Source organism: Pleurodeles waltl, chromosome 4_2 (assembly GCF_031143425.1).
Source record: "Pleurodeles waltl isolate 20211129_DDA chromosome 4_2, aPleWal1.hap1.20221129, whole genome shotgun sequence".
NCBI classification, from domain to species: Eukaryota; Metazoa; Chordata; class Amphibia; order Caudata; family Salamandridae; genus Pleurodeles; species Pleurodeles waltl.
Window position 1 is genome coordinate 147,130,249 of NC_090443.1, and position 15,863 is coordinate 147,146,111.

Genomic DNA, 15,863 nt, shown 5'->3' on the forward strand with positions numbered 1-15,863 from the left:
ACGTTTCTCCGGGTTGCAGGGTGTATATTTATAACACGCAGAGACATTGTTGTAAATGAAATGCAAAGGGGTACACTGGGCGTGGCTGTCATGTAAGTAACTGTGCATCCGAGCAGAGGCCAGTAGAGGGGCACTTGTTTCGGGGTACCCTGAATAACTGGCCTCGGTGCCCGGGCGGTGAGGTCCGCTTCTCCCGTCCCGGGCATCAGAAAAGATCATTTCCAGGCATCAGCGCTCCGACTGGACTTTAAATGCAGATCTTATCAAACAGACGCCGCAGATGGACCAGTACAGAGGCTCACGGCATTAACACTCGCTTTAGGGGCTGGGCTATACCGCCCGATGTACAAAACCCGTCCTTATATGGAAATATCCTTAGTGAAAGCACACCGGCCAGTCTCCCTTACTAATGCGAGGAGAAGGCAGAAACCTGGTTTTGAATCATGTGAATGTAACAGACTGAGGATTAGGACGTAAACAATGCGAAACCAGAAAAAGTGAATGTTACTTAAAAAGAACCTTTTGCAAGTGTTGTCACGGCGGTTAATCGCTGCTCCGTTCTTTAAAATAAATGTGGATTTATGGTAAATTGTGCAGTGCGGCGGCAACGCTATTTCTTATAGATATATGCACAGATAGATAGAAATACGTGTATGTGACCGTATACTCTTTGACATTCAGCCTAATGTGATTTTTTAGAGACGCACTCTCGCTTTCAGTAATAATGTGTGCAGGTAATATCAATAAATGTGTGCGGATTAAACTAGGAAATTAATAACACATTCCGTATTAGTAAATATAGACCGGTGTTTTTCTCAAGACAGCTTTGAGGGCCACTATGCTTATTTATTTATGTGTGTATGTACAAACACACCTTATATATAATGTGTGTGCATGGAGATAGACGGGCAGCTGGATCAATAATCTACCTCTGTGTTTGGATAAATTGATAACCCGTGTTTGGATGGATGGATGGATAGATATTCCATCTCTGTGTTTCCATAGATAGATAGATAATCCATCTCTGCTTTCCACAGGTAGAGGGCTAGATAGATAATACAGCTCAGTTTTTCGATAGATAATCCATCTCTGTGTTTCGATAGATAATCCATCTCTGTGTTTCGATCGATAGATAATCCATGTGTTCCGATAGAGAGACCTATAGCTACCCAGATGGATAGACTATCTCTGTGTTTCTTCCAGTGCCGGCTGCTAGTGGCTACCTCCTTCCATGTACTTACACCTCCCAATGTCAATGGCCTATGTTGAGAGCCACAGACGTACTGAAACATACAGAGCGCATGTGCCCATGCACACACACATGTTGCCGCCGGAGCCGAGGGGCTGGCAGGCAGGGCCAGTGTAAGCGTGGCGGGAGTCGCCTGCACGGAGGTGGGCGGAGCAGGGCCCAGGTGCTGCGGGCAGTGCGGACCGTCCTTCAAGCGCACGGGTGCCCGGCGTGACACCGCCGAGCGCCTAAGAGCGGGTCTGTTCCTCCCGCCTTGGCGGAGCTGTGAGGACTGAGGTGGCGATTTATTTCCGCTAAATCACTGGTGAACATTGATTGCTCCGACGAGATCTCTAAATGACAGGTTTCTCCCAGACCCTGAAACACGCACTTAGGCTGAGACATTTACGCGTCCGGCGCCTCTGCCTTGCAGTCCAAGACTTGTCTGCTGTAAAGGACCTTGAGGATTCTTCTACCTATAGCATGGACCCCCACCCCTCTATCCAAGAGTCGGCACAAGAGCATCTCTGCCTGAGATGCTGTTCTGGCTCCAATCACGAACTCTAAAAGGGGTCACTGAAGAAGAAAGGCACGGCCAGGGCAGGGAAGGGTGCCTGGCAGGGCGCTTGGTGTTCGCGGTGTATTGACCGCTTGTCCCGCACCGCGATAATCCCAGAAACTAAAGGCTCAAGTGTGCAAAGCTTGCTGACTCTAGGTTCTTGCACATGTCCAACTCCGAATTATTCCAGCTCAAAAAATGGCCAAAAAACACAAAAGGGAGAGGGCCTTAAGGAAGCATACTTGGGCTCTTGGCCTATTTGCGCTTCGTGGCGCTTGCAGATGCTCGCGGGTGAGGTGGAGCAGATCTACTGTTGTAGGGGGATTATTTTATTTATGGGGGTCTTGTTAAATGCTTTAAGATGTGTGGAGGACTCAGCCCCTGTAAACAAGGACCCTTGTTGCGGTCGGGTGCGCTGGCCTGGCCGTTAAGGAGCCCTGTTAACTTTATATGACATGAGATCAGACGCCAATTTATGAGGAAATGCTGTGGATTTCCAGTTTTCAGCTAATAAGCGGGCTAATTAATGAGCAAATAACGCTCGCTTCTGGCCAGCTGTCAGGCAGGGTTGGCTACCCCTGGAAGGAGCCGTGGCTTTTGTTTTATTGCATTGCATTTCTTTAAGAGGTGAAGCTCGCCACTTCTGATTTAATAATTGTTCCAGAGCTGCCTGCGTGTTGATCCTCTTAAGAAAGAGGCTGGAAGGAGGCCGGCCTAGCGCTGCGCTGGCTCTCGGGTTGCCGAGAAGGGGGAGGCGCCCTGAGGCCCAGGCCCACGTGCAGCCGGGAGCCAATCGGGGGCAGCCCCAGGTTTAACTATGTTTAATGTCAGATGGCAATAAAGTAGAAGGCTCGGCAGGCCCGCGGACATGGGCGAGCACAGCCTGCTGAACCCGGGCTTCGTGGGACCTCTGGTGAACCTCCACACCGGCGACGCCTTCTACTTCCCCAACTTCCGCGCCTCGGGGGGGCCCCTGCCGCCCCTCTCCTACCCCCGCCGGGACAATGTCTGCTCGCTGCCCTGGGCGCCCCCCGAGCCCTGCAACGGATACCCCCAGCCCTACCTGGGCAGCCCCTCCTTCGGGCGCCTGGAGGAGAGCAAGTGCTTCTACCGGGACTCGTGCGCCGAGGGCCCCGGCCTGAGGCCCCTGGAGCCCGGGCTGCTGGGCGGCTACGGCAAGTACGACTACCCCCCGGCCGAGGGGCCCGCGCACGACCCGCCCTCCTGCCAGTCCTTGGAGTCCGACTCCAGCTCGTCCCTGCTCAACGAGGGCCCCAAGGGCCCGCCCCACGAGCCGGGGCCCCTGGCCTCCCCCCTGGCCCAGGGCGGAGGGGGCATGGCCGGCGGCGGTAAGTGCGGCGGGGCTGGGCTGTGCGCGCCTGTACTGTGTGCCTGCGCCTGTCCTATGTGTCTGTAATATGTACCGGTGTCTGTCTGTGCCTGTCTGCGCCTGTACTATGTGCCTGCGCCTGTCTGCGCCTGTACTAAGTGCCTGTAATATGTACCTGCGTCTGTCTGCGCCTGTAATATGTGCCTGTAATATGTGCCTGCGTCTATCTGCGCCTGTACTATGTACCTTTGCTTGTAATATGTGCCTGCGCCTGTACAATGTGCCTTTGCCTGTAATATGTGCCTGCATGTTAATACCTGTGTCTGTCTGCACCTCTACTATATGCCTGCGCCTGTGATATGTGCCTGTAGTATGAGCCTGTCCCTGTAATATGTGCATCCGTCTGTCTGTATTATGTGCCTGTAATATGTCCCTGCGTCTGTGTGTGTCTGCCTACGCTAGTACCATGTGCCTGTCGGTGCCTGTGTGTGTTTGATTGTGCTCACGAGTTCCCTTGCTTGCGTGACTGTAGACGTGTGTGTGTGCCGCGCGCACAAGTGGGGTGACTGTGTGTGCCCGTGGCTTGTGTTTATGTGCCTGCTCCTCCAGTTTGTCTTTACCTTGGTGCCACAGGCAGGAGCAGGGCTCTTCTACTCACAGCACTTGCACGCTAGTCCCAGACCGCTAGGGGTAGCAGTAAAACACCTTAATACGGCACTAGGTGCCGTCTCTTTAAAAAGAGAGAGAGAGAGAGAGAGAAGGCAAGCAATAAACATGTAAATATCCAATAAACGACAGGGCGCCTGTAGGGGCCCGAGGGGGCGGGTAGCGATGTTCCCATCACATACACGCGCTAGGACTGGCGGAGCAGAGCCAGGGCCTTGGCGTGCGTAGAGCGGGCACAGGGGCCCCCCGTATCCTGCACACAGCCCGCCGTGGCCGAGGCCTGCAGCTGCAGACCTCCTAAGATGGGAGGCTTGCAGCGCCCCACGTGAGAACCCCAAGGTCCCCACAGCTGGGACCTATTTGCACTCTAGAATGCTACCACGTAACTCTACACTCACCAGAGAAACACCTACACCGCTTTCCACGGAACACAATAACGGGACATTACATACACGCATATAAGAGTTTAAGAGTGCAAAATAAAACCGCCATCGATTTCAAGATTTAAGCCACGTCTGTAGTTATAACATATTATAGGTAGGAGTGTGTATGGTTTTACATTGCACACACGCATGATCTTTTCATATTACCGGATACGCGCATCTACATACCATGTGTTGTCCACACTAAAGCCACCTATGGTCTTCACAGAAGCGTCACACATCTATAGTACTGCCACATGCCAGACATGTCTAGCATATCACAAAGAACACACAAAAGGTACGGCATTTCCACAGCATCAGTAATGTGTTCATATTACAAACACACACTTCTGGTGTTTCCCACATAACAGGCATCCATTTTTAAGCAATTCACAACATAATCTTCATAGGTGTACTGTTTAAATTTGTATCCGTCAGATATAGACACAGTGCTTTCAGAAACAGACACATGTAATAAACACATCATTTCTAAAATGCACGCACAATGCGCGAATATCTACAGCCGTTTCCTTTTATCACACGCAGAAAACCTATAACAAGTTTCATATTACAGACACCCACATCTATTACACTTAACTACACATCTGACACACATCCATAAAACGCACACATCTACTGCATGTTCCAAATTAGGCACGGGCATCAATTGTATTTTACATATGTTCGCTACGCATGCTCTGTTTAACAAACACCCTCAGCCATGGTCATTTCTATAACTCAGAATATGGTCTCTCGCTCTGTCACACACACACAGTTATAACGTCTTCCACGTAGCGGATACACACGCGGGATGTTGTGTCACAAAACATATGTATGACGTTTTCCTTATAACAGAAAAATTAATCTGATATTACCCACACCCCAGACACTCATATCAGTGGTTTTCTCTGTACACTTATAAGTGGTATTGCACATGAATACACACACATCTATGTCATCTGCTATGACAAACACATACATCTGTACAGTTTTCTATATAACAGACTCTAAAGAACAAAGGCGCATGTATAATAACAGACCCACACCTGTTTTACTTCCCATCGATCGCACACGCATGTATCAATTAAACCTTTTTTCAGACACACATCTGTGACGCGTTCCCTCTAACAGACACTTTTCTGTGACACGTTCCATCTAACAAACACTCTTCTGTGACGCGTTTTATCTAACAGATACATCTCTATGTTGCGTTCCATATAACAGACACAAGTCCACGATTATTTCCTTCTAACAGACATCCATCTAGGAGGCGTTCCCTCTGACAAACACACATCTAGGAAGCGTTCAAGTTAACAGACACACTTCTGTGATGCCTTCCATCTAACAGACACACGTCTATGTTGCATCCCATTTAACACACACACATCTATGATGCTTTCCCTCCAAGAGACACACATCCATGGTGTATTGCCTCCAGTAGACACGCATATGTATGCTATTTCTTTATGACAAACACACATCTACGATGGTGTCTATAAATCCATTTCACTCTCTTCGAACCAGTCACGCGCTTATATAGTTTTAATTATTGCAGACAGACATCTAGCATGTTTTCCGTATACCAGACTCCTATCAAGTTTTCTGTAAAACAACCTAATTTGTGTCAGGACAGACAGGCGTCCGTTGCGTTGGAAATACTAGTTATGCATCTGATAGTTCTTTATAACATACTTCCATTTCTAGCGCTGTGCCCTTGACAAGCACACACGTATGTTATTCTACATACAACAGAAGCACGTCTATGATGCTCTTTGTAGAGTACACTAGTTCAAGATGATGTTTATAAAGCTATTTACATGTTACCTGGGATTACTGACACACAACTACAATGCTTCCTCTACACCAGACACACACATATGACGACGCCTGGTAATCTATTAAAATATCCGTGATAGATGATACGCTCCAATCAAGTTTTAAATACCACACACGCGTGCCAAACACAACTATTTATAATATTCCAAATACTACAAACACGTGTCACTTATGATGTCCGTATACATGACTCGTATATCTATGATATTTTTCATACACTGCTCACACGTACGCCCATGGTATTTACCCTAGTCACAAGCAGTTCAAGCGCTGCGCACCGTGTTCATGGGGAATGTGTGTGTTTGTGTGTGTGTGTGTGTGTGTGTGTATATATATATATATATATATATATATATATATATATATATATATATATATATATACACACGCCATTTGAATGGGGTATTCTAGATTGAGCCAAGTCTCCCGGTCTCTCATACAAGGCCACAGATATACTAGGGTTTCCCACACAGTTGCCATGTTTCCAGATTAGTGACACACGTGTATACAACGATGCACACTTCTAGCTGCATATATTCATACGTATAATGCTCTCCTTGTGCCGGGCGCACATGCCTATGTCGTTTTTACATCGAACACATGGATACATATACCTTCAAACATTCAGAAAGCTTTGCGTTCTCTGATGCTGTTCTGCGCACATCAAGAAGCGCTTTTTATTGAACTGTGCGCACATTTCTAGGGGTGTCCACGTGGTGTTTGAAAAGAGGTGAATTCGGCCTAGACAGATGGTGGGGGGTAAGAGGGCGCTCTCTGCCCCAGCGCCGCGGTTTATGAGCCCAAGTTAAACTTGCTGGACTACAAGCAGCGCTTCCTGTGCGCGGACAACCCAGAGAGACAGAACCATCCCTGCTCCCTCCCTGTGGCAGCGCTGTAAACTGAAAGATTCAGCTGAGAAACAAACATGGCGATGCCCCTCCCTGCATCCCTGTGTCATTGTCTGTCTGTCCATCTATCTAAGTATGTTTCGTTTTATATATCGTTCAGTGTTGCCTGGTGTGCGCGAGCGCGCGTGAAGATGTTTGCAATGTATATAGGCAGAATCTCAGGAATACTCGCACGTGGGGATTACAACCCCATGAATGTTAAACATTTTATCCTCGGAATTGAGGGAGTGAATTTGTGCAGCAGGCAGTTGTATAGCTCACAGAGGCATAGCTGGGGTTTCCATAATAAATATAGCTGGCGGTGCTTTAATACCGCGGGTGGAATGGAGATATCTAGCTATATAGATTTCCATAATAAATATAGCTGGCGGTGCTTTAATACCGCAGGTGGAATGGAGATATCTAGCTATATAGTGATCTATCTGTCACTCTGTATTTCGAAATATCCACCTAGATGTAGGTCTAATGCTGTTTATCTCTCCACTCCCGGCATGCAATTCATTGTATCTGTCGGTGTCCCCCCATCGAGCTAGCTAGCGCTGCTGCTGTCTGTCTATCTATCTGGCAGTATTTCTGGCTAGTGCTGGCGCTGTCTTCGAGGCGCAGGGGCAGTCAGCTGTATAAAGGCGGCCGCAGCCGGAGACAAAGGGAGAGCTCGGAGTACCGAAAGCTAGCCCGGGAGCACAGACAGGGAGACTGAGGCCCCTCCACACCCCCCCCGCTCTTCTGACTGCCTTCTGTGTCCTCCCTCTTGGTCCACAGGGGTCCCCTGGTACCCGATGCACACCCGCTCGCGGAAGAAGCGCAAGCCCTACTCCAAGCTGCAGCTGGCAGAGCTGGAGGGCGAGTTCCTGGTCAACGAGTTCATCACCCGCCAGAGACGGCGGGAGCTGTCCGACCGGCTGAACCTCAGCGACCAGCAGGTGAAGATCTGGTTCCAGAACCGGCGGATGAAGAAGAAGCGCTTGCTGCTGCGGGAGCAGGCCCTGTCCTTCTTCTGAGCCGCCCCGACGCCCCCGCCCCAGCTCTCTACACTCAGTCATGATCTTAGCTTTGTGGTCCAGGGCGGCCGCCAACACACAGGAGGGGGTGGCACAGACATTTGAACCACGGCACAGTCACAAGAATGCACCCTGGGCTGGGGGCGCGCAGGCCGGAGGGGCAGCAGCTCTCAGGTCTCTGTGTGCTCCTGTGCATGCTCTCGCTGCGGCGCCTTTGTTCTTCCTGCTCTACGAGGAGTCCTCAGACGCCGGGCAGGTTTCCAGCCTCCCCGTAGGGAGGTGCGGACTTCAAAACTGCAGCCCCCCAGTAGGCAGGGGTGGCAACCAGAGTTACACTTGCCTGCCGCCCCCACTTCATCACAGCGAACACATACTCTCCTAAATCTACCGAGAAACGGGAGACCTGGGGCAGGCTTAGCGCTTGAATTTTTTTAATGATCCGTGTGGGCGCTAAGATTGCACCTCGCAGTAAATACGTCTGTAATGTTGCAGAATAAAACACGCGAACGAGCAGTAGTTACGCACAGAAGACATTTGTTGCCACGATGATGCGGGTGGGGGTTGTTCTGCATATGTCTTACTGCCAAACATTGTTTACACATTTCATATTGACACAAAACATTTTACAAGTAACAGTATTGTGGACTGGGTACACAATTTTTAGTCTGTATAATGTGAATCCACAATTAGGTGAGGAATGCATTTAGAGAAAATAAAAGTAATCTACCGGCAAAGACCCGGCCCCGGAGTCTGTCTTCTCTTGAACGTATAAAGATTAAAATGAAACAGAAAGGGGGAGGGACCGAATGATAAAAATGTCTCTTAAAATATAAACATTAAATAAAATACTAATAAAACAACCACCGATGGATCCTGATGGCACAATGAATGTCTTTTTTTCCCGGGACTACAGAACGCACAAAAAGTAGCATTTAATTTGACATTTATGAAGGACTTTTTATTTTGTTAACTGTGTGCTGGTAATTTTCATAGGCGCGATAAAGGCGGCAGCGTGATCCCCTCTTAAAAGTGGCATACTTCTCCTCGGCATTAAGTGGGTCTACAGAGGAACATTATCCTCGCTGCATTTTCTTCCCTCCCTGTCTGTGTGCGGAGAAAAATAACCATTAGCTGAGTAATAACTGTCAGGTATGTGTGTCATAAAAAGGTTTATTGCAGTCCGGGAAACGCAAAGAAGGCAGGCTGCCTTGAAGGAAGAGAGGAAAAACACACACACAGATGCACCCTGCAAACCTCAATAATGATGCGTGCAGATGCTGCAAAGGTAAAATCCAAGCATTTGTACATTTAGGTGAAATGAATATGAGCGTGCGGGAGGAATGGGGTATCGCACGTTGTAAGGGCGGTTCTGCCATCGCTTTTATTTCAGAGGGGGATTAGGTTTATTACAAAACGTAGGGGGTCCAAGCTGCAGCCTCGTGCTATGGTTTACCAGCAGCAGACGGGAGTCCCTTATTTACGAGTTGGCAAAGGGGAGGCCTGTCCTTAGCGAAAACCAAGGCGGGCGGACAGACGCAAAAAAAACTTAGCAAATGTGCCCCTCTCCCTCAGCCACGGGGTTGCTTTCCAGGGCGCCCAGCACCACGCAGAATGTAGGCCTCGTCCCCGGCCTACGCCGCGCTCTGAAGTAAATACGCGCGCCGCTTCCCAGAGAATGTGAACCCGCCGGCCTCCGTCTGGCTGTGCGAATCCCCGAGTCCGTGAAATGTGCAGCAGGGCTCGGGCAGGGCCGCTGCTGCAGGGAGGCCCTTGGAAGGAAAGGTGCAGTCTTCGACAGGCCGAGGAGGCCCCGTTCGGTTAGGAGGAGTGCCGAGGAACACAATAGGCCAAGGCGATTCTGAGGAAATTCAGTGTTATCAATATAAACACATGGCGCTGTCTCTGCCGCAGTAGTGATTAAATAGTAGTCCAAACCGCCCTCCGCTGCAGGAGTCAGCATAGGAAACCTTGTGTTGCCAAATGAATGTTGTCATTTTAAGAAGAACAATAGTCTGTTTTCTCTTTCTATCATTCTTTTCCCAAAACATGTGAAAGACAAGGCCACAGCGAAAATGCAAATTAGAAATTATATGTGGATTTTCAAACTGAGGCATTTAGATTTTTTGTTACTCGACAAAGTAGATAGATTTTATATGGATCTGTTTTCTCCCTGCATGGGGAGCGGGAGGAATGGTACGAAGTCTCTGCCCTTCCCTAAATAACAATAATACATACATTCAATATATATACCAGCAACAAGATAAGAACTGTTGTCTTTTTAGGCCAGGGCCTGTTTAAAGCATTTAGCTCTCATCATATGTCTTAAGAGAAATGTAAAGTAAAATAAATATATATACATGAAATATCCTCTTTCAGAATTTTTTTCCATGCCCTCGGCGCGAGGGAACTGTGTTCTTGTGATAGGCCCCTTTCTTGTCCGTTTTTATTGCCTCTGTATAATTTACTTTATTGCTGTTGTGAACATGCTCCGTGCACCGTGTAATTTCCGTGTCTTGTTTACCTCTAGTGTAGGGCGCTAGCGCCTGTGTCTGTCTTAGCACGTTGAATTACATCCTTGTAAAACTCCTTGTAAAAAGATTGTTTCACCGTATACAAAGTATTAATAATGCTAATATTGAATGTATCATGACGCGGTTTCTAATAATAAACACAAATGTCCCATTATGAGTTGTGTTATTTTTCGCGTCGTAAAGGGCATGTCTTGTGTTTGGGGCGCGGTACATTCTCCAGACAGATAGCTGCGTGGGCGAGGGGAGGGTTGGGCCTTCCTGAAAGGGGGCTGTGGCGGGGTTGGTGGGCACAACGCAGTGTTTAGTCGCAATGGATGAAAGAATGTCACCACTTAGGAAAACAGCTAACACTACAATTACTTTGTTTCAAAGATAAGGTTTGGGTTGTTAGTGAGAATCTTCAGGTAAAACTGGGAGACCAAATAGGGTCTGTTGTGTCAGGCAGACAGGGGGTGGGGTACGTGAGCCTCTTTCTTTGCACCTCTTTTGGATTCTGCTTCTAGCTGGGATTTCTACCACATTTAATAACACACAGCAGAGTTTGCAAATAACCTGTGGAAACCGGAAAAATATGAGATTGTAGTTTTTGGGCGTGTCGGTGGGTGCGAGGCAGACATCCCCGTCTCCTTTCTGAATGAACAGGCCTCCAGGCACGCAGTAAGCACCAACGCCAGCATTTAAACGATGTCATAAACCTATTGTGGCCCCACCGCACTCCGTAAAAGCTGCAGAGGGAAACTTTTTCACACGCTTCTGGCAACGTTTCTTGTTAAGGCGTGGACAAGGAATGGCTACTCTGGGGCAAACACAACCTGTCAAAGTTCCATGAAAACTGGAAACTACGAAGCGTGCGAGGCTTCCTTTGTCCAGGGAGTGTAGACCCCAGCAGCAGGCGCCTAAACCCACACGGCGCATTCCCCACTTTACCCTTTAAATCTACTGAATTGCAACGGGTATTGGCCAAGCCACGACCCGAACAACGCAAGCAACTATCTCCCCTGGCTGAGTTGAGGATGTAGGCGTCTGTGCCACGTTCGATAACATTAGTACCCCTTTTTTTCAAATAGCACTGACTTGTGAGGGTGGAAACCTGGTTTAGGCACCTGTGGGCCAACGTGGCGCCTGGCAAGTGTTGAGTGTTACTTGTTGATAAACCGCTCGCACAGCGCTCGAGTTACAAATTAAAATTCACGTTACCAGTTTCAAAACCAGTCTGAAAAGCACACCCTTGAAATGTCACATTCACGGCTCGACAGGACCCTGCCGCACGCGAGCCACAAGGCGACAACGACCATGGTGTTTACTCGCTGTATTCCAACAGTTTTCCCCAGTTTCATTAGTAAAAACATAGTCATTGCAATAGAGATCGTTAACGCACCCTCTCCAACAAAGCAGCGCCTCGAAGCACACAAATATGTATTCCACGTGTCAATCAGTGCCTCTGTCACAACAGAAATGGCAAACAAACCAAGTCACAATTCACTTTTTCCCCACATAGCCGGACAGAGACCGTTACCGCAGACTAGGGGACAGCAGCACAGGTCGCCACTTTTAAATACAATATTCCTGTCAGCGGCATCTTTCATGTGCGCCACTGGCTGCCCGGGGCCTGCCAGCTGCAAACCAGTGTCGGTTCAAGTCATCGCTCGTACGTACTTTGGGGCGATCTTCATTTTTTGTACACATTTTGTAGGTAGCGCCTTGCACGATGTGTGTTCCTGTAGTGGTTTCCTGTGCAATTCTAGTGACATCATCTCGTATGATCGAGCAACATGTGCGCCCCCACCCCAGCTGCTACTTACAACATGAAACCACCCTAACGCTATTTACCCTCCAAGCTGCTACGTACCCACCCCAGCCACCGTGCAAATCCACTCACCTCTGCATCCACGACTGCTGCAACGTACAAAACTACGTACCCATCCCAGCTGCAGGCCCATTACTCTACCTGTGTACCCGCACCAGAGGCTAGCAACAACACCCAGACTTTACGACCTCTGCTACTTTCAACAATCTATGACCTGCCCCAGCTGCTATGCACAACACTCTAGCTCAACGCACCCTCAGCTGCTATGTAGGACACTCTAGCTCCAAGTACCCCCAGCTGCTATGTAGGACACTCTAGCTCTACCTACCCCCAGCTGCTATGTAGGACACTCTAGCTCTACGTACCCCAGCTGCTATGTAAGACACTCTATCTCTACATACCTGCCCCAGATGCTACGTACAACATTCTAGCTCTGTGTAACCCCAGGTGCTATGCAACACACTATAGCTCTACGTACCCCCTCAGCTGCTATGTACAACACTCTAGCTCTACATACTCCTCCAACTGCTATGTACAGCACACTCGCTCTATGTACCTGTCCCAGCTGCTATGTACACTCATTTAGCTCTACCCACATTCCCCAGTTGTTATGTATGGCACTCACCCCCAGCTGCTATGAACAACACTCTAACTCTACATACCCCCCAGCTGCTATGTACGACACTCTAGCTGCACGTACTCTTACAGCTGCTATTTACAACACTACAGCTTTAGGTACCGCTCCAGCTGCTATATAGGACACTTTAGCTCTGCGACCCCCACAGCTGCTATGTACGACTCTCTAGCTCTACCTACCCACCCCAGCGGCTATGTATAACAACCTAGCTGTACGTACCTCCCCCAGCTGCTATTTACAACACTCTCCCTCCACGTACCCACCCCAGCTGCTATGTACAGCACTCTAGCTCTACATACCCGCCCCAGCTGCTATGTAGGATACTCAAGCTCAACCCACCAGTGACTGCTGATATGTACGATACTCTAGCTCAGGGGCCTTCAAACTGGGGGCCGGCCCCCCAGGGGGGCCTCAAGGGATCCCAGGGGGGGCACCAGGACCTGTCCAAAAGAAAGATTATGCAGATAATAGTGCTTTGTTTAAAGAAGTAAAGAAGAAACATGTTTATTGCACTTGTAAAAAGGTAACAGAACTTAACTGCAATGTTTAAATAAGTCTAGATTTATTTAAACATTGCCAACTTAATAGAATAGTTTTGAAAAATTCTGAGGGGGCCCGATGATTTATTTTTTCCCACTGGGGGGGCTCGGCATTAGCAAGTTTGAAGACCACTGCTCTAGCTCTACCCACTCACCCCATTGACAATGCAAGACAACCTAGCTGTACGAACCCACCCCAGCTGCAATGTTCAACACGCTACCTCTACGTACCAGCCCCAGCTGCTAAGTACGACACTCTAGCTCAACCCACCTGCGACCGCTGCTATGTACGACACTCTCCCTCTATGTACCAGCACCATGGCTCTACGTAGTTGCCCCAGTTGCTATGTAAGGCACTCTAGCTCTACACACCCGCCTCAGCTGCTATGTAAGACACTCCAGCTCCATGTAGCCAACCCTATGTACAAGACTCTAGCTCTTCGTACCGCCCTCAGCTGCTATGTACAACACTCTAGTTCTACTCACCAACCCCAGCTGCTTTGTATGACAACCTAGCTCTACGTACCTCCCCCAGCGACTATGTACAACACCCTGGCTCTACGTACCTGCCCCATCTGCTTTGTACAACACTCCAGCTCTACGTACCCAGTCCAGCTGCTATGTACGACACTCTACTTTACTCACCAACCTCAGCTGCTACGTACGACAATGAAGCTCAACTCACCTGCCCCAGCTGCTAAGTACAACACTCTAGAGCCACCCACCCACCCCAGCAGCTTTGTACGACAAGCTAGCTGTACGTACATATCCCAGCTGCTATGTACAACACTATATCTCTACGCACCAGCCCCAGCTGTGATGTACAACATTCTAGTTCTACTCACCAACGTTAGCTGCTACATACAACACTCTAGCTCAACCCACCCACCCCAGCTGCTATGTACAACACTTTAGAGCCACAACAACCTAGCTCTACTTACACATCCCAGCTGCGATGTCCAACACACTACCTCTATGTACCCACCCCAGCTGCTATGTACAGTACTGTGGCTCTACATACCTGCCCCAGCTGCTCTTTAAAACACTATTGCTTTATCCACCCACCCCAGCTGCTGTGTATGACACTCTAGCTCTACATACCCAACCCAGCTGCTATGTACACCACTCTTGCCGTATGTACCTGCCCCAGCTGCTACCTACAACACGTTAACTCTACTCACCCACCCCAGCTGCTATGCACTACACTCAAGCTCTATCAGCCTCAGCTGCTGTGTGCAATACTCTGGCTCTACGTCATTGCCTCAGTTGCTATGTACAACACTCTAGCTCTATGCACTGGCCTCAGCTGCTTTGTGCAACACTCTACCGACTCACCCAAGCTGTAAAGTACCACATGCTAACTGTATGGTTAGACCTCAGCAGTTAGATACTCTGTAGAAGCTTCAGAAAATCATAGGCAGGAGCTCCTCCGGAAAGTTAAAGGAAACATTTATTTTAACAAGACACAGAAACTATGACTTGCAGAGCCAAGTTCAAGAGTTTGAATAGCGGAACTCCAATACAATATTTTAATGGTAAAAACCACAAAGGTGTGAAAATACATCATCCAATCAGAACAACAGAAAGGTTATTTCTACAAGGGCATGGTGTGATGTTGATCAGAAGATGCATGGTGTTGCACATATGTTAGACATCTAATCAATCACTTTAAAACAACATTTCATGATGGCAGTGTGCCCTGTACATACCTCAAACCAATGTCAAACTGAAGCTAAGTACATATAAAAGATGATGTCTAATAGCTTCTGCTGCAGCTCTGAAAGACTGAGTTTGGTGCTCGGCCAGGGAAGTGAGGGTCATCCTGAAAGCTTGTAAATAAATAAGCTTTTCAGCCTAGTTAACGTTTGTGCACATATAAAAAACATTCACAAAAATCGGTGTGATGTCCAGGTTAAAAAAAGTTCTCTCACCCATTGTTTACTAGGCCCATGAGTGCTTGTGTGAATGTGTGTTAGGCTGGGGACAGGAAATATGAGATTTTGCAGCTACTGCTTTTCCCCACACCATTAAGAATTTGCAAAACAATCCACCATCTACTGCACATTTTGCAGATTTTACTAAGTTTCTTTCTCAAATAGATCACAAGTTGATAAAAAGAAAGCGCCCCTAGGCTTCTGCGGAGTGGCAGGCCCTTGCAACGTTTATCTGATCAACCTTTTACTTGCGATTGCCTATTCAGATGCGAAACTGACACTAATGTGGAGCAATGGTCCACAGACTATTCAGTATTGCTAAAACAGCAAAAAAGAGAAATAATACTGCTACAGATTGTGCCGTATATTTTCTCTTGCGGAATAATTTTGTCAGCAGTCACATAATTTGGTCTTCAGGTGCCGCACAATTTCAGTGGCCCCGGTGTTCGGTATCTGCAAGTAGGC

At 48.3% G+C, this 15,863-nt stretch overlaps 1 protein-coding gene across 1 annotated transcript; it reads left to right on the forward strand.

The window, feature by feature from the left end:
- The first annotated feature begins 2,485 nt into the window (after positions 1-2,485).
- On the forward strand, positions 2,486-8,684 carry HOXC12 (homeobox C12). Its single transcript, XM_069230988.1, has 2 exons — positions 2,486-3,136; positions 7,712-8,684. Exons 1-2 carry the CDS (start codon positions 2,656-2,658, stop codon positions 7,948-7,950), a joined length of 720 nt encoding a protein of 239 aa, XP_069087089.1. The 5' UTR covers positions 2,486-2,655; the 3' UTR covers positions 7,951-8,684.
- Positions 8,685-15,863: the final 7,179 nt, after the last annotated feature.